At 33.5% G+C, this 21852-nt stretch overlaps 3 protein-coding genes and 1 non-coding gene across 4 annotated transcripts; 1 reads left to right on the top strand and 3 right to left on the bottom strand.

Moving 5' to 3' along the window:
* Positions 1-342: 342 nt before the first annotated feature.
* On the bottom strand, positions 343-4657 carry LOC132602968 (eukaryotic translation initiation factor 5A-2). Its single transcript, XM_060315797.1, has 5 exons — positions 4439-4657; positions 2481-2603; positions 2317-2373; positions 737-811; positions 343-649 (listed from the first exon to the last, which is right to left on the bottom strand). The coding sequence occupies exons 1-5, from the start codon at positions 4559-4561 to the stop codon at positions 545-547; spliced, it is 483 nt and encodes a 160-aa protein (XP_060171780.1). The 5' UTR covers positions 4562-4657; the 3' UTR covers positions 343-544.
* Positions 4658-11485: 6828 nt separating this feature from the next.
* LOC132602785 (GTP-binding protein YPTM2-like) lies at positions 11486-12784 on the bottom strand. Its single transcript, XM_060315553.1, has 3 exons — positions 12748-12784; positions 12353-12576; positions 11486-12241 (listed from the first exon to the last, which is right to left on the bottom strand). The coding sequence occupies exons 1-3, from the start codon at positions 12782-12784 to the stop codon at positions 11486-11488; spliced, it is 1017 nt and encodes a 338-aa protein (XP_060171536.1).
* A 2237-nt stretch (positions 12785-15021) lies between these two features.
* TRNAE-CUC (transfer RNA glutamic acid (anticodon CUC)) lies at positions 15022-15094 on the top strand. Its single transcript has one exon. It is a non-coding gene; the product is annotated as a tRNA-Glu (tRNA).
* Positions 15095-15411: 317 nt separating this feature from the next.
* On the bottom strand, positions 15412-20454 carry LOC132602967 (probable purine permease 5). The gene is made up of 3 exons (XM_060315795.1): positions 20214-20454; positions 16743-17295; positions 15412-16336 (listed from the first exon to the last, which is right to left on the bottom strand). The coding sequence occupies exons 1-3, from the start codon at positions 20242-20244 to the stop codon at positions 15805-15807; spliced, it is 1116 nt and encodes a 371-aa protein (XP_060171778.1). The 5' UTR covers positions 20245-20454; the 3' UTR covers positions 15412-15804.
* Positions 20455-21852: the final 1398 nt, after the last annotated feature.

Genomic DNA, 21852 nt, shown 5'->3' with positions numbered 1-21852 from the left:
GAGAATATCTTTAGTCTTTGAAACTCTTAAATTTGTGTAATTATAACTAAAGTCGAAGTACATAAAAAACTTTCATGATGATGCACGGGCATGCCTTGCTACTTGACACCTTACGATTGAGCCTTGCCTCTCCTGTTCAACGTGATACTCCTTTCAATTCTACACCTGTGATACATATGTGTCTTTCAAACTTCTACATATGTTTCACAAGTGGCATATGGCAATTTTTTAAAAGGACAAAAAAGAGGCAAATTTCTTTAGCAAGGGACAACAAACAATCCAAAGAAGATGATCTGCGTGCAAAATATGAGGGCAACATTTAATTATCATAACAGAAAGCCAAGAACTGAAAGCCAATTAATTCATTCCCAAGCCACAGCAGCAATTGTCTTGTATCTTTTGTTTGCACAGTGCAAATAACAAGATTCAAACCAATCTCAATCTGAGAATTTAACCCGAGTTTAAAATCTAGTGATATCGAAGTACCACGTTAGGATATAATAATGTCTTAACTATAGCAAATATTTATGTTGCAGAGGCACAACTAGTTCTTGGTACCAATGTCCTTAACGGCATTGATCTGCTCTTCGCCCATTGCAGACATTACAGACAACACAAGATCCTTTCCTTCCTGGAACCCATCTTTAACCTACAAAACATAAAACGGAAAAACTCTGTCACTATAGGAAATAAATTAGAAGACAAGCTATTCGCCATGTTGAAAAAAAGATTATACCTGCTTCAGCAGATTTTCATCGGTGGGAAGCCTGAGGTCATCTTTGGTGTTTCCACTATCAGTAAGAAGGGAGACCTGAGATAATCACAGCAATATTGAGAACACACTTAAAGAACGAATCGGCAAGAGAAACTCCAGCTTTGGAAACAGAACTTCAAAGCTTAAAATTGAAAATTTGTTTCACATGAACTAGGCAAAAGAATTTGCTTCACTTTGAGATGTATGTTGCATTCCACTATGCCTTCCCTGCCATTAAGACATTTGGTCTTACTAACACCTAAACAATGTAATTTCACAAATTTTACTCTGAACCCACTAACATAATGTGACACCAACCTGTTTCTACCATAGCATATATTCAGTCAAAAGAAAATATGATTAAGATAGAGGTTCTTCTCGTGAAAAAACCGATTTAACCGAAAGCCTAGACAAATGAGGCCTATTTAGTACTTTACATAGAAGCAGCGAAGCTATAAAAACTTAATTAAGGTAGAACATTTCTTTTGCTAACATTATTCACTTTTTTTGAAGCAAGATTGCTGACATTATTCGAGTATAAGCTAGAAATCACTTAATCTTGAGCATGACAACCAAGGGAACAATTTGCTTATACTAGTATCCCTTATATATAGTATATACTACCTTTCAAGCAAACCAGTCAGGTAGTTGGAGATTAGGCCTGTGTAATGCCTCGCATTGCAGTTAAATTCATGAGTTGAGTCTGTTTGCAAGCATTTGTTTCCCTATGCACGCACATGCCCAAGTGCGTAGGTGTGTGTGAGACAGTGTGTGTGTGTGCAACCTACTAGGAGGTGAGTAACGTGTCAAGTAATCCAACAGAGTTGTCTTGTCAAGGACGAATGCCCTTCAAACCTATGTTTGAGTCTCCAAAAACGTTGCAGCATCAGTGTCGGATCCTCCAAGAATGCACTATTTTGGAAGATCCGCCAAGGACCCAACAACATAGCTTCAAAGCAAATCCAATGAAGGAGACTAGAATCCATCATAGCCACATAATTTGAATCACACTCTAATTCTAAAAGGAACCTTATGCTACAACAAGTGTATTCATAACTTAAGAAATCACTCACTGATATTCATCTAAACCAGCCTGCCAACTAACCCCCCCCCCCCCCCCCCCCCCAAAAAAAAAGTGAGAAAAAGAAAGAGAAAGAATATGTAAATGCACCTCTTATTATCATAAGGTTTAGTTATCCTCATGAAAATTCACATGACATTATTCTACAAATTTTGTAGCCAACTAGGTAAAACATGTGAAACTAGGAAAACCTCAAATATTATAGAATACCCCACAGGTTTTTCCTTTAATTTTTCTTTGATAAAGGCTTTTTTGGTTAATGTTTTTCAATAAAGATATCGGAAGGTGAGTTATTTTACATCCCAATTTCAGTGAAATAACAGAAATTACATAAGAAAATCAGAAATAACCACAAACATTACCAAAAAAAAAAAAAAAAAAAAAAAAAAAAAAACTATGTGGTAGTGTTTTCTTTTAATTTTTAGCTCCAAGTAGAGTAGAGTGAGTGACCACATCACATGAGTGGTAAAAGAAAACTTACAAAACCATCTTCAGAGATGTCAATAAGCTGATAGTCAGTACGATTGACATGTGGCACCTGAGAAGAGCATGTGCAAAACCAAGAAAATATCAAACTTTTGTTGCTGGAAAAACCAAACATACAACAGTAGAAACAAAAAAGAGGGGAAAGAAACACTTCATTACGTCACAGTTGTGGGAGGACGGAACAATATCTTCAAGTTTCTTTCCATTGAAAATGTCAATTGCCACAAAGTGACATTTCGCATGTCCGTGCTTGCCAGTTTTTGAAGTAGAAACCTCAACAACCTGCTCAAGATATCATAATAAAACTCAAGAACCTTCTTTGAAGGGCCAAAATTAGACAAGTAAATGAATATACAAGGTTGCAACAAAAACATAATTTTTTTTTTATGAATAACTCAGTATTTTGGGCTCATACAATAGTCATACTGAACTTAAAATCTATAACTCCCTTCCTTTTGATCATATAAAGGGATAGAACAGGTGGAAATCAATTAAAATAATATCTGCTGATTCTGTTAATCTTTTAAAGTGAACCTATTCACATTACAGCACTTGCACGGTTTATTTACATTTAGCAGCTGAATAGTTCTTGGAAATTAGAATCCATGGCTATCTTGCTAATTGATAAACATTAATATCTGAATAGTCTTCTATAGTTGGACTACTCAGTAACCAGATTTCTGAAGAAGGTGAACTTTTTTCGTTTCAAACGATTTGTGACTCATTTCAATTAAAGCTAAAGCAAGGAAAGTACAGAATACTCTAATACTGACATGTCAAATTGCCAAAAAAGAAAAACATACTAGCTGACCAATATATGCATACACATTAATCCAATCAATCACCTTTATTATAACAAAAAGTACTCTCCATGTCCCAATTTATGTAACACTCTTTCTTTTTTAGTCCGTCCCGAAAAAATGACATTTCTCCATATTTAGTAACAATGTAACTTTAAACTTTCCATTTTACCTTTAATAAGATGACTATGATTTATTTTAGACTACAAATTCTTAAAGTCTTCCTTTTATTCTTAAACTCAATAAACTCCGTGCACGGTCAAACACCAATCACATAACTGGAACAAATAGAGTAATAAATCTAATCAATCACGCACAAGAATTCAGGTTTCACAACTTAAACCCACCCTTTTTTTCTTCTATCAGCAAATACATCTAACAATCAACTAAAAGATGATTTGATTCAGAAAAACAACACAGGCAAAAGGGTTCATCAAGATCTGATTTTTACGCATACCCATTCCATAAAAACACATAAAGGTTCATAAAATATGAACTAGCAAGCTGAATTTTTATTAAAAGATAAAAAATAAAAAAAAATCGCAAGGGACGGCCTTTGATTAAATTTATTACTATGTGACACTCTTTCCTTTTTAATTGACCCCAATAAAATTGACACCTTTCTATATTTATTAACAATTTCACTTTCTATATTTAGTAATTTAACTCTGGCCAATCAGATTCAATAGAAGGGGCAAAAGGGTTCATCAAGATCTAATTTTTACACACATCCAATTCATAAAAACTATCAAAGTTCATAAATTTAAACTAGAAAGGTGAAATTTAAACCAAAAAAACCTTGCAAGGAACAGCCTTTGATTAGATTTATTACTCCTTGTGTCCCAATTTATGTGACACTCTTTACTTTTTAGCCAGTCTCAAAGAAAAATGACACCTTTCTATATTTAGTAATGATTTAATTCGGCCAATCAGATTCACAAAAAACAACACAGACATAACAAGATTAAATAAAAGGGGCAAAGGATTCATCAAGATCTGATTTTTATCCACACCCAATTCATAAAAACACATAAAGATTCATAAATATGAACTAGCAAGGTCAATTTAAAAAAAAATGATTAGATTTATTACTCTCTATGTCCAATTTACGTGACACTCTTTCCTTTTTAGCCAGTACACCTTTCTATATTTAGTAACAATTTAATAATGACCAATAACATTCAAAAAAACAACACAGGCAAAAGGGTTCATCAAGATCTGATTTTTACACAAACCCAATTCATAAAAACACATAAAGATTCATAAACATGAACTAACAAGATCAATTTTTTTTTTATTAAAAAAAAAAAAAAGAACCTTGCAAGGACGGCCTTTGATGACTAAGTAACCATTCTTACGAATGGTACCAGCTTGTTGAGGAAAAGTTTTAGAGGCACCTGCATCTGCCTTTGACTCAAAATGGTGTTCCTCGTCCGACATGTTTTTTTCCCTCTCTCTAAAACTCTCTCTCTCTAGGATTTTTTTTTCTTTGCTATTTTGGGGGAAAGAGCAAAAAGGACCGACACAAAATTTGAGAAGAGAGGTGACCCTTGTTTTTATTTAGGGAAAAAAAGATTTTAACCCTCTTTTGTACTTAACACCTTTTGTCACGTGTCACCCTGTGAATATTTTTTTCGGAAAAGGGTCAAATATACCTCTGTACTGTGAGAAAAAGTTTAAATATATCCTTCGTTATACTCTTGCAGTTATACTATTGATTCAAATATAACTTTCATTTGTTAAATTTATTCAAGGTGAACATCTAGTCCTACGTGGCACTGTCATTTCATAAGTTGACATGCCACCTCAGCGCCCCTAACTCATTTACCCCTCCTCTCTACGGGTTACTGAAAAAGTTCAACTCTCATGTCATTTCAACGATTTGGTTCGTCGCCGTCTTTTAGCTCGATGGAATTTTGGTGCTTTGCATTTTGTGATGAAGTGGCAGAACGAACTTAACAATACTGGTTTTTTATTTTATTTTGTTTTGTTTCAACATAACAAAATTCAATTTCACTCATAACCATTGTTGGTTGTGTCCAAAGGTGTCCTAAGATTGAATATGTATCATCATTTAATAAGAGTATTGTTTGTTTCCTATTAATGGGTTTCTGAGATACACGGTTTTAATTTGATTTCAACATTCCATTTAAAGGGGGAAAATAGGGTCAATGATTCAATTCTGGAGATAAAAGACTCTTGCGATTTGAAATCATCCTAAAAAATGAACATTTTATTAAGTAACCCTTTTGACTGTAGTGTTTATTGGACAATATTGTTGTCATTTGCATTTTATTTTTTGCAAAAATCATGTGCCCAACTGTTCGTTCATTTTATGGCATATGATAGATTTCTGCTTTTATCAAGTCTTTTGTGCAGTGGTAATGGTGGTGGAGGGAAACGAAGTTTTAATGGTGAAAGAACAAATAGAGAGGAGGGGTAAAATGAGTTAGGGGCATTGAGGTGGCATGACACATAACATCCACCTCATCAAATGACAGTGTCTCGTAGGACTAGATGTCCACCTTGGACAAATTTAACGAAGGAGGGATATATTTGAACCAATAGTATAACGACAAGAGTATATTTAGCCCCATAGTATAATGAGAGATTTATTTAAACTTTTTCTCAGGGGTATATTTGGCCCTTTTCCATATTTTTTTAATATTGACTCCCTCCGTTTCAACTTATTTGACTGGACACGGAGTTTAAGAAAGAAAAGAAGAATTTTAAACTTGCAGTATTAAATGAATTTACATATATTTTGTATGGTTATAAATCACTGTATAAAGGTTAATTGTTTCCAAATATATAAGAATTCATTCTTTTAACAAGAATTAATAAGGAAATATGTTTACATAAATTGAAACAAAGAGAGTATATATTTGGGGGTCTTCGGTTCAGTTCTGCTCACCTCGATTTATTTTACGACGTAGTTTATCCTGACCTTAGATTAATTTATCCTAACCTTAGATTAATTTTATGGGATATATATCTAGTTATTTTTTCATGTAGTGTTGGGGTCGACTTGTGTGCATCTCTGCTAATTTTACGTGATATCTACTACCTGCCATCAACACAAATACCAAGTAAATCCATCAACCAAGGCGATTTAAGAAATCCCCTTGGGGAGTTTAGCAGCTGGTTTGAGTTATGCATGTATTAGTAATAAAAAGATTAGTTATGAGAGAATCTATATGTATTATTTTATGCAGAAATTAGTTGTACACAGAAGCGGATCTAAGATTTAAACTTTAGGGTTCAACTTTTTAAATTTTTTAGAATTGAACCATTATATTTTAAAGTATGGGTCCATATCTATTATTTATCGTAATTTTAATAATTTTTTACATATAAATTTATACCCCACATCGAAAGTTTGAGGTTGAACCTCTAGTTACAGTGCTTTATGGCTATGAAGGGTTTTGTATTTATGTATTAGTTATTTGCATGATCTTTATAATTTATGCATGTATTAGTTATGCGAGTTTCTAAATTCCATTACCAAATATCGTATTAGGTGTGTTGAATTTTATACATAGCAAAGAATGCAACCGAACATTGTATTACTTATGCATGATTTAATACATGAACAACTTAGCTCCTAATGAGCTACCAAACGACCCCTTAGAGTAAGAATTTCTTTTTTTTCTTTTTTTTTAAATACATTGGGGATGTTCCTTTTAGTTGTGCGCACCTCAATTTTTATTTCACAAGGCAGTTTGCCTGGACTTCGATTAATGTTATGGGATACTTGCTACCTCTGGATACTTTTATTATTTTCATAGTGTTCGAGTTAGCTTGTGTATACCTTTACTAATTTCACAGGATACCTACTACCTCTCACCGGCAGATATATCAAATAACTCAATCAACCAAGGCGGGAAGAAACCACCTAATATTATTGCCTCCCAGAATTATAAACCTAAAATCCTATGGATTTCAACCCACATGATTGAACATACTCAGGAGGGAAACATAACATAAGGATTATGGTAAGATGGACATAATTTACCACAACATAAGAATTGTAGTGAGATGAATTATTTTGTTTCGCCCTATTTAGAGATGAAAATATTTAGCCTTACTCATATTTGCATCCGATAAGTACATGATTTGTATCTATACATTTTATAAACTTCTCTTTCTTAATCATGGTTAATCAGTTAATATATATTCCATCTGTTTCAATTTATGTGAACCTATTTTCTTATTAGTTCGTGCAAAAAAGAATGACCTCTTTCTATATTTGGAAACACTTTACCTTTATGCAATGATTTACAGTCACACAAAATATATGTGACTCATTTAGGATCACAAGTTTAAAAGTCTTTTCTTATTTTTTAAACTCCGTGCCTAGTCAAATTGGTTCACATAAATTGAAACGGAGGGAGTATTATCGTATTATTAGATCATATAATCATGGTAAGTTGTTATGGTTTAGACCTTGTTGTGAATACCGAATGCAGTTAGTTTTTGCCCTTAATTAGAAATCTCAGTTTGAGTTTTGGGAACAAATACGAGAATATCAAATATAAAAAGATATGCTTATCGAAAAATTACAAGGATCAAAATTATAATTTATTAATATTCAAGGGACTAAAATGCTAATTTCCCTAAAAGAATTTGATATTGCTTTGAACAGCAAACAGTCCTATCAAAAAGAGGATTCTGACTTTATGACCAAATTCGTGTTGACAGTTACGTGTAATTATTGCCTTAGCAATGGACATTTTAATGTTTTGTACGACCCCATTTAATTTTCTATCTTTGACTCTGTAAAGCCATTTTAGAATCTAATGTACAACAATTAAAGTTTTAAAATATTTGCAAATCTGTATATCTTATGCGGGCTTCCGGAGTGCTATGTGACAAAAAGGTGCCACCATAATTTAAGGACAAATTCTACAAAGTGGTGGTTAGACCGACTATGTTGTATGAGGCGGAGTGTTGGCCAATTAAGATTTCTCACGTTCAAAAGATGAAAGTTGCTGAGATGGATGTGTGGCCACACCAGGAGTGACATGATTAGGAATGAGGATATTCGGGACAAGGTGAGAGTGGCCTCGGTGGAAGACAAGATGCGAGAAGCGAGATTGAGATGGTTTGGGCATGTGAAGAGGAGAGACATAGATGCCCCAATGCGGAGGTGTGAGAGGTTGGCCATGGATGGTTTCAGACGAGGTAGGGGTAGGCCAAAGAAATATTGGGGAGAGGTAATTAGACACGACATGACGCAGTTACAGCTTACCGAGGACATGACCTTAGATAGGAGGGTTTGGAGGACCCACATTAGGGTAGAAGGCTAGTAGATAGTCTCATTATCCTGTCCTATTCGTAGTCACATTATCGTAGCATAATTTCTTGTACTCTGATTTATGCAATTATTTGTTATTTCCTGTGCTTTGATTATTCTATGTTATCTGTGTCGCTTGCGTTACTTCATTTTCATATCGCTTTGAATCTTATAGCCTTATCTGACCTCTTTTTATGTTTTTATGTTTTTTATTAAGCCGAGGGTCTTTCGGAAACAGCCGTCCTACCTTGGTAGGAGTAAGGTCTGCGTACACTCTACCCTCCCCAGACCCCATGTTGTGGGATTTCACTGGGTTGTTGTTGTTGTGTATATTTTATGCGGAAAATTTTTACAATGGCAGAGGTGTAAGTATGATGTGATGTGTGTGGGAGTATTTAATTGAAATTAAAATGAGGGATCCACCACTTTGTCCCAACAAGCTTAAAAGAAAATAATTGACACTTGAAAAAAAAAATGTAAAAATTGAAAACTAAAATGAATTTAGGATACTTTGATATATATTCAATTCAAAATTGCTACATTCTGCATCCGAGAAGTTCAAAATTCTAGGTGTCATCAAAGTAGACCCTGAATCTAAGGATGTGAAAAAACATTGGTTTAATCGATAAACTGAATCAAAGAAATGTTATTGGTTTATCGATATCTTTTAAATGACTTTGTATTTTTTTTAATTAAACTACCAATTTAATTTTTGATTTTTAAATTTTTATTAACGATTAAACCGATAACCCAATAAGGACATAAGGTCTTATTAAATTTACATTTTTAAGTATATTTCAGTATTTTTATGTGAAAGACACGGGAGGTCAAAACAATTGTATTTGAATACTTTGCTTGTTCAGTTTATCGGTTAAAGGAGTTTTTTCACACCCCTAGAGTCAAGGTACTTTGATGGCACTTGAAATTTGGATTTATTGGGTGCAGAATGTAGCAACTTTGAAAGTTAGATTTATTGGATGCAGAATGTAGAAACTTTGAATTGAATATATACCAAAAGGGAAAAAAAAGTCTAATAAATTTCCCAAGGAATTTTTACTTTCAGAAGTATCTTAAATTCATTTTTGGTTATCAGTTTTTACATTAAACTTTTTTGAAAGTGCCAATTATTTTCATTTAAGCTTGTTAACTGAATTTTTAAAAAGAAATTGAAAAAATGAATAATGAAATTGATGAATAACTTAAAGAATTTTGATCTGTATATAATAGAATTGGTTTTAAAATTAATGAAAAAGAGAGAATGAGAAAAAAGAGGAAAGAGGAGAGAGAAAACTGAGGAGGAAGAAAAAGACGTGGAAAGAAGAAAGGGAGGAAAATGAAGACCATAAAATTGCGGGTCCTCTATTTTAATTTCAATTAAATACTCCTTCATAGACTATGAGTCCGTTTGGATTGACTTATAAGTTGCTTATAAGTTATTTTTAGCTTTTTTGAGTATTTGACTGGCTAGCGTAAAGTCATTTTGTGCTTAAAATAAGCTCAAAAAAATAATTGGGCTCATTTGACTTAGCTTATCTAAAACAACTTATAAGTTGAAAATAACTTATAAGCCAAAAAAATAAGTTAGACTACCCAACTTATTTTTTTTTAGCTTATAAGCTGTTTGCACCTTATAGGCATAAGTCCATCCAAACAGGCTCTATGTCATATTTATGCCTCTATCTTTGTAAAAATTATCTCTAAATATCCGTGTCTATCTTTACTTGTTTTGTATATTAAAAATAGTTATTAATTTTTATTTATTTAATTTGAAAAATCAAGAAATAATTTATCAATGCATACATATTTTACTCTTATCATTAATTAGTGGGTTGGAGAAAGTGGCTGCACAACTTTTAAAATATGTTTTTTTTTTCATTTCAATCTTTAGATTACTTAGCAATAATTAGAGGGAATATAGTAAACTTGTAATTCTATTTTTGGCTCCTTAATAGGCATGTCAAATCAATACATGACAAGTAAAAATGGACGGGAAGTACTCCCTCCGTTCACTTTTATTTGTCCAATATTCTAAAAGTAAATTTTCACTTTTATTTATCACTTTTAGCATATCAAGAGAAGACAATTTTTTTTCATGTTTTACCTATAGTATTAAACACTCAATTCAAATCATTTTTCAAATTTAATAAAAATTTACACCAATTAATATGGGTACATTGATAAATTATACACTTCATTTATTATTTTTTAAGGGGTTTGCAAAGTTAAAAGTGAATAAGTAAAAGTGAACGGAGAGAGTATATTTTAAAAAATAAAATATCAAGGTTCAATCTACGCTTAAAATTACATGTTTATTATGGTACTATTTCTACTTAGTTTAACTAAGAAAAACAAATTGATTTACGACACTAAGACGATCAAGATAGTAGAGGGAACTTATCAAATATTTTCCTTGAAAAGTTATCAACGTAAATTTATTTCCTATTATTCAAATTAATTATAAAAGTCACATTACAAATCAACTACAGCAAATAATTTAGTGGAGGAATCTATTCCTTCTTTTTATATATCCAAATGATGGGCATCTTTCACTAACTTTTTTTCTTTTTTTTTTCTTTGTCAATTCGAGCAAGAATCTTGAAAATGACAACATTTATTTAACGTGTTTTTTTAAATGAGTACTGGAGAAAGAATGAGATGCCTCTAGTCCACATACTGATGCTAGCTTTTTTTTTTTTTTTTTTTTGAGCAACAAGTAAGATGTATACATACTCGTAGTCTGATCTACGACTCAAAATTTCGACATTATTCTTTACAAATATCTGAAAGGAAATCTGTAAGGCCCATTAAAGCTATACAATAATTTGTTGCTTTTCCCTACATATCTATGAAATGACCATTTATTTTGTCTTTGCGCAGCATGGGACCTGACCTTTATCCTTTTTTTTTTTTTTAATGCAAACACATGCTAAATATCCTAAAAAGAAGTTATGTTCTGTGAGTGCATCATGCACTATCTTTGGTTCCTTTTTTTGCTTTTTCATCATGTCCATTCTTGTCTGTTGTGACTAGGCTTGTTAATTGATACTTTGTGTTGTTGCCTGCCAGCTTCACCACAGCTCCACATCAAAATAATCATCAAGGCAACAGAGCTTCGTCCTTTCATTTGATGCCGGTTGGCTTGCCACTCTGTTCTTGATTGAAGCAGCCATAGCCATGAAAGCCTGTTCTACATTAGTGGCACTTTTTGCACTTGTTTCCATGAAAGGTATGCCAATCTCATCAGCAAAAGCCTGAGCTGTCTCTGTGGAAAATACCTTCTGTGCTGTGAGATCACACTTATTTCCAACAAGAAGTTTGTTCACATTATCCTTTGCATATCGGTCTATTTCACTCAACCATTGCTTGACTTTGTTGAAGCTCTCTTGGTCGGTTACATCATAAACCACAATTATTCCGTGTGCACCGCGATAGTAACTTCTGATAATTGTCCTAAAACGTTCTTGACCAGCAGTATCCCAAATTTGAAGTTTAATGATTTTCCCATTCTGTTCAACTGTGCTGATTTTAAAGTCCACACCAATGGTACTAATGTAACTCGCAAGATATGAATCATCAGCAAATCTCAGAAGGAGACACGATTTGCCAACACCCGAATCTCCAATAAGCAAAAGCTTGAAATCTTGAAGTTGTTTCGATTCCAGCTCGTTTGTGATGCTGAGATTGCTGTATGAAAACTGAGCTTGTTGTTGCCTTTCTCCTATTCGATCTGGTATGTCCCTTCCTCTCTCTTTGCTATATTTACCTTCTCTGTTTCTCTGCGTTTGATTCTCGCTTGTTTCGTAATCTCCATTGTTCTGTCGTCTCTATGTGTCGATTGAAAAGCTTCGTTGAGCAAATATGTATCTTCCTCTTTGTGATTTAACCCATATAAAATTGACTTTTGTCCATGATTGAGCACAACTTGGTGCTAATACCACGAATTGAACATCGATCAACCTTATATTAATTAAAATCCCCTTTGAGGCTTTCCTGAGTTGGATGTTGATCATATTTGCTATGCATCTGTATTCCTTTTTGTTTTTTCTGTTTCCTGTATCCTGATTACACTGTGTTTCGCTGCTTGTTGGTATTCCTTCAGTGTGGTTGTTCCGTGGTACCTGTTGAATTAAAAATCCTCCATTTATGTTAGATTGTGTACCTGCAGCCATTAGCAAACAGTTAGTGTAAACCAAATCCTTCACATTCTCCTCCCAAAGGATTTGAGTGTGAGGACCTCCTTTTCTCCCACCTTCCCCTATATTCAGTCTCCTTAACTTGATCTGATTCTTAGGTAGAACAGCTGTAATTTGTCACTGTTCACAATTTTTACAGTGGCTCTCCATGTCATGAAAAGAATTGAATTCCATTGCTTTTTGATAGACATTTATCTTATTTCTTCAAGTTGTTTAATTTTCTCTTAAAGACTGCCTTGTCTCAAGATTGGTTATTGTCTAACCTTGTTCAAAAGTTAGTTAGGCCGAACCAATCAATGAGTCATAGTTCAATGTACAATTCTTACTTGTAATTTTTTATTTATTTTCATTATAGTTTGTTTAATTACCAAATAAAATTAATAATTTTTATTTATTTATTATAGATGTATAAACATATTAAAATAAAAAAATATTTAATTTTTTTTTGACGTTTTCTCATAGATCGATTCGGGGAACTCACATAATTCAAATCAGCGTAATTTTTAGATGAGCTGAACTGAACATGTCAAGATGATTTGAGTTAATAAATGAACTTCACATTAACTCACCCAAAATTTTATGGGCGGTGCTCGGCATATTTATATGGACTAATTTACAATTGATATGTATGGCTTTTTGGTGCCTAAAGATATTCTTTCACCCTCATAACTGGCTAGAATTGTACAACTCTCTGAACTTCAAACATCTATGCTTGATTTCGAACCTAAATTTTTGATGAAAGATCTACTCCTCTTAAATTCATTTAGGCAAAACGTGTGTTTTGTGAACTTGAACATTGCAAAAGCTTTAACAAGTCTAAAATATATTAAAAAGAAAATTTAAAACCTATTTTCAACTAGTAGGTATCAATATCACCTATATGAATCTTTTTTTTTTTTTCATTGTATCATATCTTTAGCTAAGTCTCTATTGATATTAAGAATTTGTAGATTTTTCGAGATAATTTTCTTCCATGTGATTTTAGTTCTACCTTATCTCACTTACGATAATTTTACTCCTATTGATCGATGCATTTGTAGATCAACTCCAGACCATCTCTAAGTGATCTTCTCGCATTTTATTCTCAATGTGCTCTACTTGCTTTTAATTCTATCTAATCTTGTAAGACCACACATTTATCGTAGCATCGCCATCTTGATAACACTCATCTTATGAAAATGTCGGACTTTGGCTGCCTAACATTCACTATCATATAACATTGCCTTATTGTTGTTCAGTAGGACTTACGTTTCACTTTGGTAGACATTCTTTTATCACATAACACCCCACTAGCACCTATCTATTTCATTCATTTTTAATCATATGAGTAACATCTTCATCTATCATTCTATTCTCTTGAAACAACGAGCCTAAATATCTAAATGTCTTATATTTAGGTACCGCAATCTCGTCTAGTCTCACTTCATTCTCTCTCTTCTCTTGTTGACTAAACCTGGAATGCATGTAGGGGTGTTCATGGTTCGGTTTGGGTCGGTTATTGGTTAAAACCATAACCAAATCAATTTAGTCGGTTTTTAAATGTCTAAAACCATAACCAAACCAAGTAAAATAATAACCACCGGTTTGGTTATTGTCGGTTTGGTTCGGTTTGGTTCGATTTTTCGGTTTATGACTAGCCGTGACAATTCAAATATTCTCTCTCTACATTCTTCAAATTTCTTATGAAGCTTTTTTTTCCTCATGGCCCACAAGGGTGAACTTTGCTGCATATTGAGGGAAAGACATGCTGTTGGCAAATCAGGTGGACCAAACTTGCAACGCAGTTTAGATTCAAAAGAACAAGTCAAACAGAGGTTTCAAAATACTTATTAGAGTTAGGCTTGGATTGTTGGACATATTCTTTTAAGACATGGGCCTTAAAAATAAGTAGACCAAAATTAAATTAATAATTAAAAGGTATAAAATATCTTTAATTATTTATGAAAAGCTAATATTATACATATAAATAATTATAAATTTTATGTATATAATTATCGGTTTGGTTCGGTTATTTATTCGGTTATTTTTTACTATAACCATAACCAAACCAAATATTATCGGTTTTTCAAATTTAAAACCAAACCAAACCAAACTAAACCAAATGTCGGTTATTTTATTCGGTTTGGTTAAATTTTCGGTTTGGTTAAATTTTCGGTTTGGTTTTGGTTTTAACCAAAACTGTGAACAGCCCTAAATGCATGTACTCGCTCTTACTTCCACTTATCCTAAATCTAAGGTACTTCTCTATAAAAATAAATAAATTTCTAATTGATTAAATTGTTTTGTTTAAGACAATTAAGCTGGTAAACTGACCATGAGAGTTACATTAATTAAATGACATTCCTACAGAGTTACTGGCGGACTAATATAATAAGGTATAAATAATATCACACGACACATATGAACGTCAATCCGTTGTAGTCTAGTTGGTTAGGATACTCGGCTCTCACCCGAGAGACCCGGGTTCAAGTCCCGGCAACGGAATTTTTTTATATTAGATAGTATTTTCTTCGTCCCATTTTATGTATCATACTTTTCATTTTAGATTGTGCATTATGTATCATACTTTTTCTTCACATTAGACAGTATTTCCTCCGTCCCATTTTATGTATCATACTTTTCATTTTAGATTGTTCAAAAAAGAATATCATACTTTCTTATTTAGAAACAATTTAACTTTCCTTTTATGAGATAATTTATAGTCATACAAATATTTATAACTTGTTATAGATCATAAATTTTAAGTATCTATCTTTTTTTCTTAAATTCTGTATTCAACCAAACACGAAAAAGCTCATCACTTGCAATGAATACCATCTATAGCGAACCTGAATTTTCAAATAAAGATTTCAAACCCTCTGCTCTAAAATTCTCATAACTAGCATATTAAGCCACTTACATGATAAGAGAGGCAAATACATCAAAAGCATAGGGATCAACTTTGACATTTTACTATAGCTCAACAAGAGTATAATACATCTTGCTACAATGGAATAGTGAAATGGCAGGAAAGTTTATCTTTTTTGCTTCCTTCTGACTGTATATTGTTTCAACTTCATTTTCCCAGCAGTTGTAGTAATGGTTTGTTCCATTTCAACTGAACCAGCCAGTACATATCATATACATATACATTGTGCTCTCCAATCTTATATCAATAGTGTGAAGGATGGAAATAATGGCGAAAACAGCAAAAACTAAGAAATAGTTCCCACAGCTTCCTTTTTCGCGGGGCTATAGCTGCCGTAAATGTAAGAGCCAAATCCCCAGAATGTAATAATCAAAGACAAGATCTTGAAACCACTCATAGGATCATGCAACAATATCACAGCTGCAATGGCTGTAACCGGTACTCTAACAGCGTTAAGGACACCGGCCAAGACAGTAGAGGAGAGGAAAACAACTGCGGTGGCTCCCAAGACTCCCAACTGAAACGTGATTATTCCCCAAACGATAACCGAGTAATACGCGTCTGCCCCACCCTCAAACGTAGTTGCCTCAGACTTCATCCCGTGGAAACCGTCACTTATAACGAGTCCGATTGTTGTAAATATAAAGGCAAAGAGGGAAACCATGAGTTGCTGCTCAAGAACAACAAGGAAGGACATTTTACCAAGTAATTTCACGAAAACTAATTCGGACAAGGCAAAAATTAGACCATGGAGCGCAGATCCCAGTATATCCCACACAAAACCAATAATATACTGACGGTCCGTGATATATCCGTACCTGGAGAGGCGACAAAATTAGCCCATGAAAACATGACCCGCCCAACTCACTCAAGTGACCCGCCCATTTACTCAAGCCATTTCGGTCCATCTAAAATTGGACTGATATGTAGACCAAATTGACCCATAGAAACCTTGTCAAAAAAACTTCAAAAAGACATCTTTATTATTTGATATGTTATATATAGACATAATAAAGAAAAAAATATTTCTATTAGGTACTTAAATTTTTTTTAATAAAAGAACAAACAAAGAAATTAAAATTTATTAAGAATTGGACGGGTTGAGTTATGACCCGCTTTTCAGCCCAATTAAGTTTTTTTTTTTTTTTTTTTGGGGGGGGGGGGGGGGGGGGTCATTAAAACCCCAAATCTAGCCCAACCTGCCCATTTGATACCCCTACGTACCTGTCTGAACTAGAATCAAGAGCAATGATCGTCATGGCAGCAGTAATGATCACGATAGAATTTATAATTGATAGATTCATAGTGTTCTTCGCGAGAAGATATCCGAATAGTGCAGAAAACACCAGCGAAGTCGAGGCCAAAAGAGCAGCGGTCGATGCAGGCAGGTAGGCATAGGCGTACGCATACATGAGGTTGTCAGCAGCACTCAAGAATCCCAATACAACATAAGATAAAGTTAGTTTTAAGTCAAGTGGCGTCGGGAACACTTTAAGAAAGAAGTAGGAAGGAACTAGGACGATCGCCATCAGAGGCCATCCTGCAACTGAAACCCATGAAATTATCCACTTGCTCTTCCCGCCATTTGCGAAATATATACGGGACAAGAGGCTAGAACCAGGGAACGCAACAAGCATCCCGATGCTACCACTTAGAAACAGAAGAATCCAGTGTGAAATCGGCTTGTTGTAATACATTTCACAAAGCCTGGTCCAATAGGCTGAGATATATTGCCATAATGACTTTGGTGGCGGCCGCGCTTCATCCATTATTTCCTCTACAAGAAGCCATTAATCACAGAGAAATGTCAATTTTCAAAAAACGACATGAGGAAACGGCATTTGATCAGAGGAATGAGCCAAAGAATGACTCATAAGTAGAAAGCAGAATTTATAATTGTGGTCTTCCTGAAGTGAGGATTTTTGAATGAATAACCATTTAATAATTAAGGACTTGGAATATATAAAAAAAAGATAAATTATGGACATTAAAAGTCAACAACATATTGCAATCTCAAGCTAAACTAACATTTCAGGTGCTTAACCACTGCCAGAATGTGAAACTCAGGATGTGTTTGGTATGGAGGAAAATATCTTCTATTCCAATTTTCCTATGTTTGGTTGGTTAAAATTTTTGAAAAACATTTTCTCTAGGAAAACAAGTTACTTTAAAATAAAGAAAATGACTTTCCTAATGGGAGTAGGGAAAACAAGTTCCATACCTGGCATTCCAAGTTCATTGTCTCCTCCCCACCCTCCAATACATCCTACCCCTAACCCCATCCCCCAGAGCTCCCATCCCCACCGCTACCACCACACCACTCCATCCCCATAGTATTTGCCTAAATTATATACAAATATTTTTGGGATAATATGTTTTGCTTACTTACCAAGCACCACAAAATAAGTAAAAAAGCCACTTATCTTCCAGGATTACATTTTATAGGAAAATAATTTCTTCATATCAAACACATCCTCAATATGTGCTCTTAGTGTATTGGACACCTATCGTTATCTAGTAAACTCAGAATTTAAGATTTCAGAGTTATGCATGCATAAGCCATAGGTTCTAGAGATTAGAAACTTTCTACCAGACAACACAATGCTCAGAATAAGGAGAAGGTCCTCGAAGGGACATTACATTTGCGCCTTCACACTATGACTACTGGTAATTATTTGAAGTTGCAGAGTTTACCAAACTATTAACCGTTGTGATGCATTTATCATTCAAGGCACTGCCACCTTATAAACGTAAGGAGCACTTTACATTCTCACCTTTAAGCAAAAGGAAAAATAAGCAAAACCATACAGTTGGATTGCACATAAAATGCTCTAGTATCGACGACATGACATTTTCTTAGAGAATTTGGCATTAACTTGATCAAAGAGGAAAATACATATAACAGTCTTTAAGGCTGTTAACTTGATTTTTGTTTCTGCAGAATGTCAAGTAACTACTTGAACTCAGCAGCTTTCCGTTTCTACACCCATAGAATCACTATTTTCCTTTTTTTTTAATTTCTTTTCCTCGCTATCTTCTTTTCCGATTTGCATATTACCATAAAGTCCACATCCTCCAATTTTCAATTTGCATATTAACCAATAAAGACATATAGTCCATATCATCTTTGTCCAATTGGCATATTAACGCATAAGTTCCATATTTTCCTTTTTCCAATTTACATAGGGCCAATAACACATTACTCATATATTGTACAAATAGTACACCCCAAGATAGTTCAGCTGCAAACACATTCAGCGTGATCAATGTCTTCAGCTCCACCATATTGAGTGCCCAAATACTAGTTTTTTCAATAACCGTAGTTTTCAATCTAGCTTGTGCAAACCTCGACTAATTACATGGGGTTCCTGCTACCACCCACTTGCATAGGTACCGGGTAACTGTGTCTACCAAGGCTTGGACAGATGCGAAAAAATCACCTAATGTTTTTGAATCTGAGACCTCATTGTTCTTGATCTACTTCATTGACCACTAGCCATACCCTTGGATGAAGCTATGTTGTCAGGACCCTCCAAAAATGTTGCAGGACCCGTGTCCGATCCCCTAAAAATGGATACATAGGTTTTGGAGGATCTGACACACACCCGTTGGTATTTTTGAAGAGTTCCCAGCAGCACAGGATACAAGTGCTCGAGATACTAGTTAGGAAGGAAAAATCAGAGGCCTAAGATAGTAGAATAAGTTTCCATTTTTTCCAAAAGTTAAGATAAAGTTCAGCAAGCACTTCCATTGTTCTATTTTGCCTCTACCAAATCAGTTGTTTTTTTTTTTTTTTTTTAACCACTACTAAATCAGTTACAAAAAAACCATTAATAAAAGATTCAATTATTTCCCAAGTTCACAATTTTTACATTAAACAGATAACCATAAATTCTTTTACAGAGCTTTATTGAACTCCAAGTCAGCTTCAGAATTATAGGACAGTCAGACTTATAAATAAAAAATAAAAAAGAAACAAAGAAGACTTATAGGATGTCAATCTCTCCATATTTTATTAACTTCATTAACTGCACTTAATCTCTAATCTAATCAGGTCAAAGAATATGATACTCATATAACATGTCATTCATTAGTCAAAGGGGGCTCCAACAACAACAACATACTTAAATCCCACAAGGTGGGGTCTGAGGCAGGGGCACTGTTTATACATGGTTGAAATTATTTTTTATGTTTAGATAATAGATGTTGAACCCCTTGAACTTCTTCGTGTGTTTACTTCATATTTTGAACCCCCTTATCGCAAATACTGGCTCCGCCACTGGTCTGGGGTGGGTAAAGTATAGGAAGCTGTTTCCAAAAAAACCTTGGCTCAAGAAAAAACATGACGAAGGACAAGCTAAGTTGGTCAAAGTAGTGTTTTTCAAAGTAGTATGAAAATGAAGCTAACGAAAGCGAAAAAATATGATAAAGCAGTCCGAAAAAAAAAGGCAGCATCTACCGCGTATAAATAAGATAATGGAAGTACAAAGAAACAACAGAAAACAACACATAGTAGTAGGAATCAAAGGAGAGCAAGACACAACACAAGTACAGTTATTCAACCCACAAGAAAATTCCCCAAGTGCTAAAAATCAAAACTTTGAATTAACAATTTCAAGAACCATAGAAGGAAAAAAAAAAAACAAGAATTTATATTAAAAAATCTGAAAAAATTGAGATAAAAATTAAACTAACCTGGAACTGAAATAACCAATGGTTGATGCATGAACCCAAAATTTAGGGGATAGTGAATTAAGGAAGTTGAGTGGAGAATTAGCTTGAACTAATCGGGTCGGGTCAAAGAAAATTATGGGTTTGCCCCGTTTTCAACTGGGGTTCTTGAGATATATTTATACCACAAATCATAGTACTGATGTTGGGGTCTACAGGGGACTAAACCATTCATTTCAAGTTGGTTGGTGGTCTTTGCTGTGGATTTAAATCTATATATAATATAAAGATGTGACACATCTTTATGGCTTTATTTATTTATTTTTCTCTTTTTTTTGACTTTTTACCTATTTTTTTCATTTATATGTCATGTAAAGAAACTTAATAAATCACTCATTAAACTCTCTTAATTATGTTTAATGTGCCATGTCCAATATTGACTCTTACAATTCCTCAATACATGCACGTAACCCAGATTTAGCAGTTAGTGATCAATATTTACTATCCTATTTAGTACCTATCATTATTATACATATTATATTTAATCACTACAAAGGCAATATATTACCAATTCATACCTCACAGTTTGAAGGCACAGCATATGATCAATCTGGCAGTAATGATATGAAGGACCTTGTAACAGGTAAAGCTTTAGAAATCGCCGGTTAATTTTTTTCCCGGTAGAAATCTTTTTGTTGCTAACTCATTTTCATAGTACTATGATAGTAAGGTGAAAAGTTATTCAGAGACAAAATAGTATTTCTTATGCCAAGTTTGGAATATTATCCTTTTATCTTTTTGTAACTTTTTGGCTTGGAATATCATTACTTTGATGTAATCTTATTTGCTCTAATATCCTTTTTGGGTAATTCAAATATATGATATTTTTTCTGATAATAATTATCTTTAGACGCAGTTTGTTTTTCTATATCTGATCTTATTTGGGGGATGAACTAATTTTATTTACTTTGTTTTGATTTTTGTCGATTCATCAACATGTAATTATGACTATCAATTGATCTTATTCTCTTCTGTTTTGTTTCATTCTGTTTTAGGACCTGGGGTTGGAAGTGAAACTTTTTATTTTGATCTCTAATAGGAATGGATTTTCTTAAACCGAAAGTAAATTTATCAAGGTATTATAGCCTCTAATATCAATTGTGTTCTTGAATTTCTGTAATTATTTTTTGGGAATATGACTTATTACCTTAAGATACCCTGCTTTTGACTGCATTATTTGATGGTAAGAAATTTATTCTCTATGTCGATTTTTCAATTAATGTACATATTATTTTGTAATAAAGGTTATTCACAAGCTTAAACTCTCTCATCATTTTAATTTTCTCAATATATGAATAATAACAAACTTTTTTTTTTATAACAACAAATTTCACAACTGGATTCATGTTTTGTAGATATTAAAAAATTATTAAATATTAATTAGTAATCAAAGTTTTAAACTAGAAGTTGTATCCTAAATAAAAGGGATGTCCTTTCCTTCCCCTTTTACCATCAATTCTGTATATAGCTGCAAGAGGTGTTGTACTTTGATAGATTTCTACTTTTTGTTTCTAATATACCCTTTTTTTGTCATTCTAAATTGTCAACATTACTTTGATAGATTTCTACTTTTTGTTTCTAATATACCCTTTTTTTGTCATTC

Source organism: Lycium barbarum, chromosome 7 (assembly GCF_019175385.1).
Source record: "Lycium barbarum isolate Lr01 chromosome 7, ASM1917538v2, whole genome shotgun sequence".
In the NCBI taxonomy this organism is placed as follows: Eukaryota; Viridiplantae; Streptophyta; class Magnoliopsida; order Solanales; family Solanaceae; genus Lycium; species Lycium barbarum.
This window is presented reverse-complemented; position numbering and strand designations above follow the sequence as displayed.

What these genes read in the sequence shown, in the direction of transcription:
- LOC132602967 (XM_060315795.1), bottom strand. Translation starts at nt 20,244, where the DNA reads ATGCATCAACCATTGGTTATTTCAGTTCCAG. An exon ending in ATTGGTTATTTCAGTTCCAG is followed by an intron (nt 17,296 to 20,213) that starts GTTAGTTTAATT and finishes GGCTTCTTGTAG; the next exon opens with AGGAAATAATGGATGAAGCG. An exon ending in CTTGATTCTAGTTCAGACAG is followed by an intron (nt 16,337 to 16,742) that starts GTACGTAGGGGT and finishes TCGCCTCTCCAG; the next exon opens with GTACGGATATATCACGGACC.
- LOC132602968 (XM_060315797.1), bottom strand. Translation starts at nt 4,561, where the DNA reads ATGTCGGACGAGGAACACCATTTTGAGTCAAAGGCAGATGCAGGTGCC. An exon ending in ACATCTCTGAAGATGGTTTT is followed by an intron (nt 812 to 2,316) that starts GTAAGTTTTCTT and finishes TGATTATCTCAG; the next exon opens with GTCTCCCTTCTTACTGATAG. An exon ending in ATGAAAATCTGCTGAAGCAG is followed by an intron (nt 650 to 736) that starts GTATAATCTTTT and finishes TATGTTTTGTAG; the next exon opens with GTTAAAGATGGGTTCCAGGA.
- LOC132602785 (XM_060315553.1), bottom strand. Translation starts at nt 12,784, where the DNA reads ATGGAATTCAATTCTTTTCATGACATGGAGAGCCACT. An exon ending in TCATGACATGGAGAGCCACT is followed by an intron (nt 12,577 to 12,747) that starts GTAAAAATTGTG and finishes TAATGGCTGCAG; the next exon opens with GTACACAATCTAACATAAAT. An exon ending in TGATCGATGTTCAATTCGTG is followed by an intron (nt 12,242 to 12,352) that starts GTATTAGCACCA and finishes ATCGACACATAG; the next exon opens with AGACGACAGAACAATGGAGA.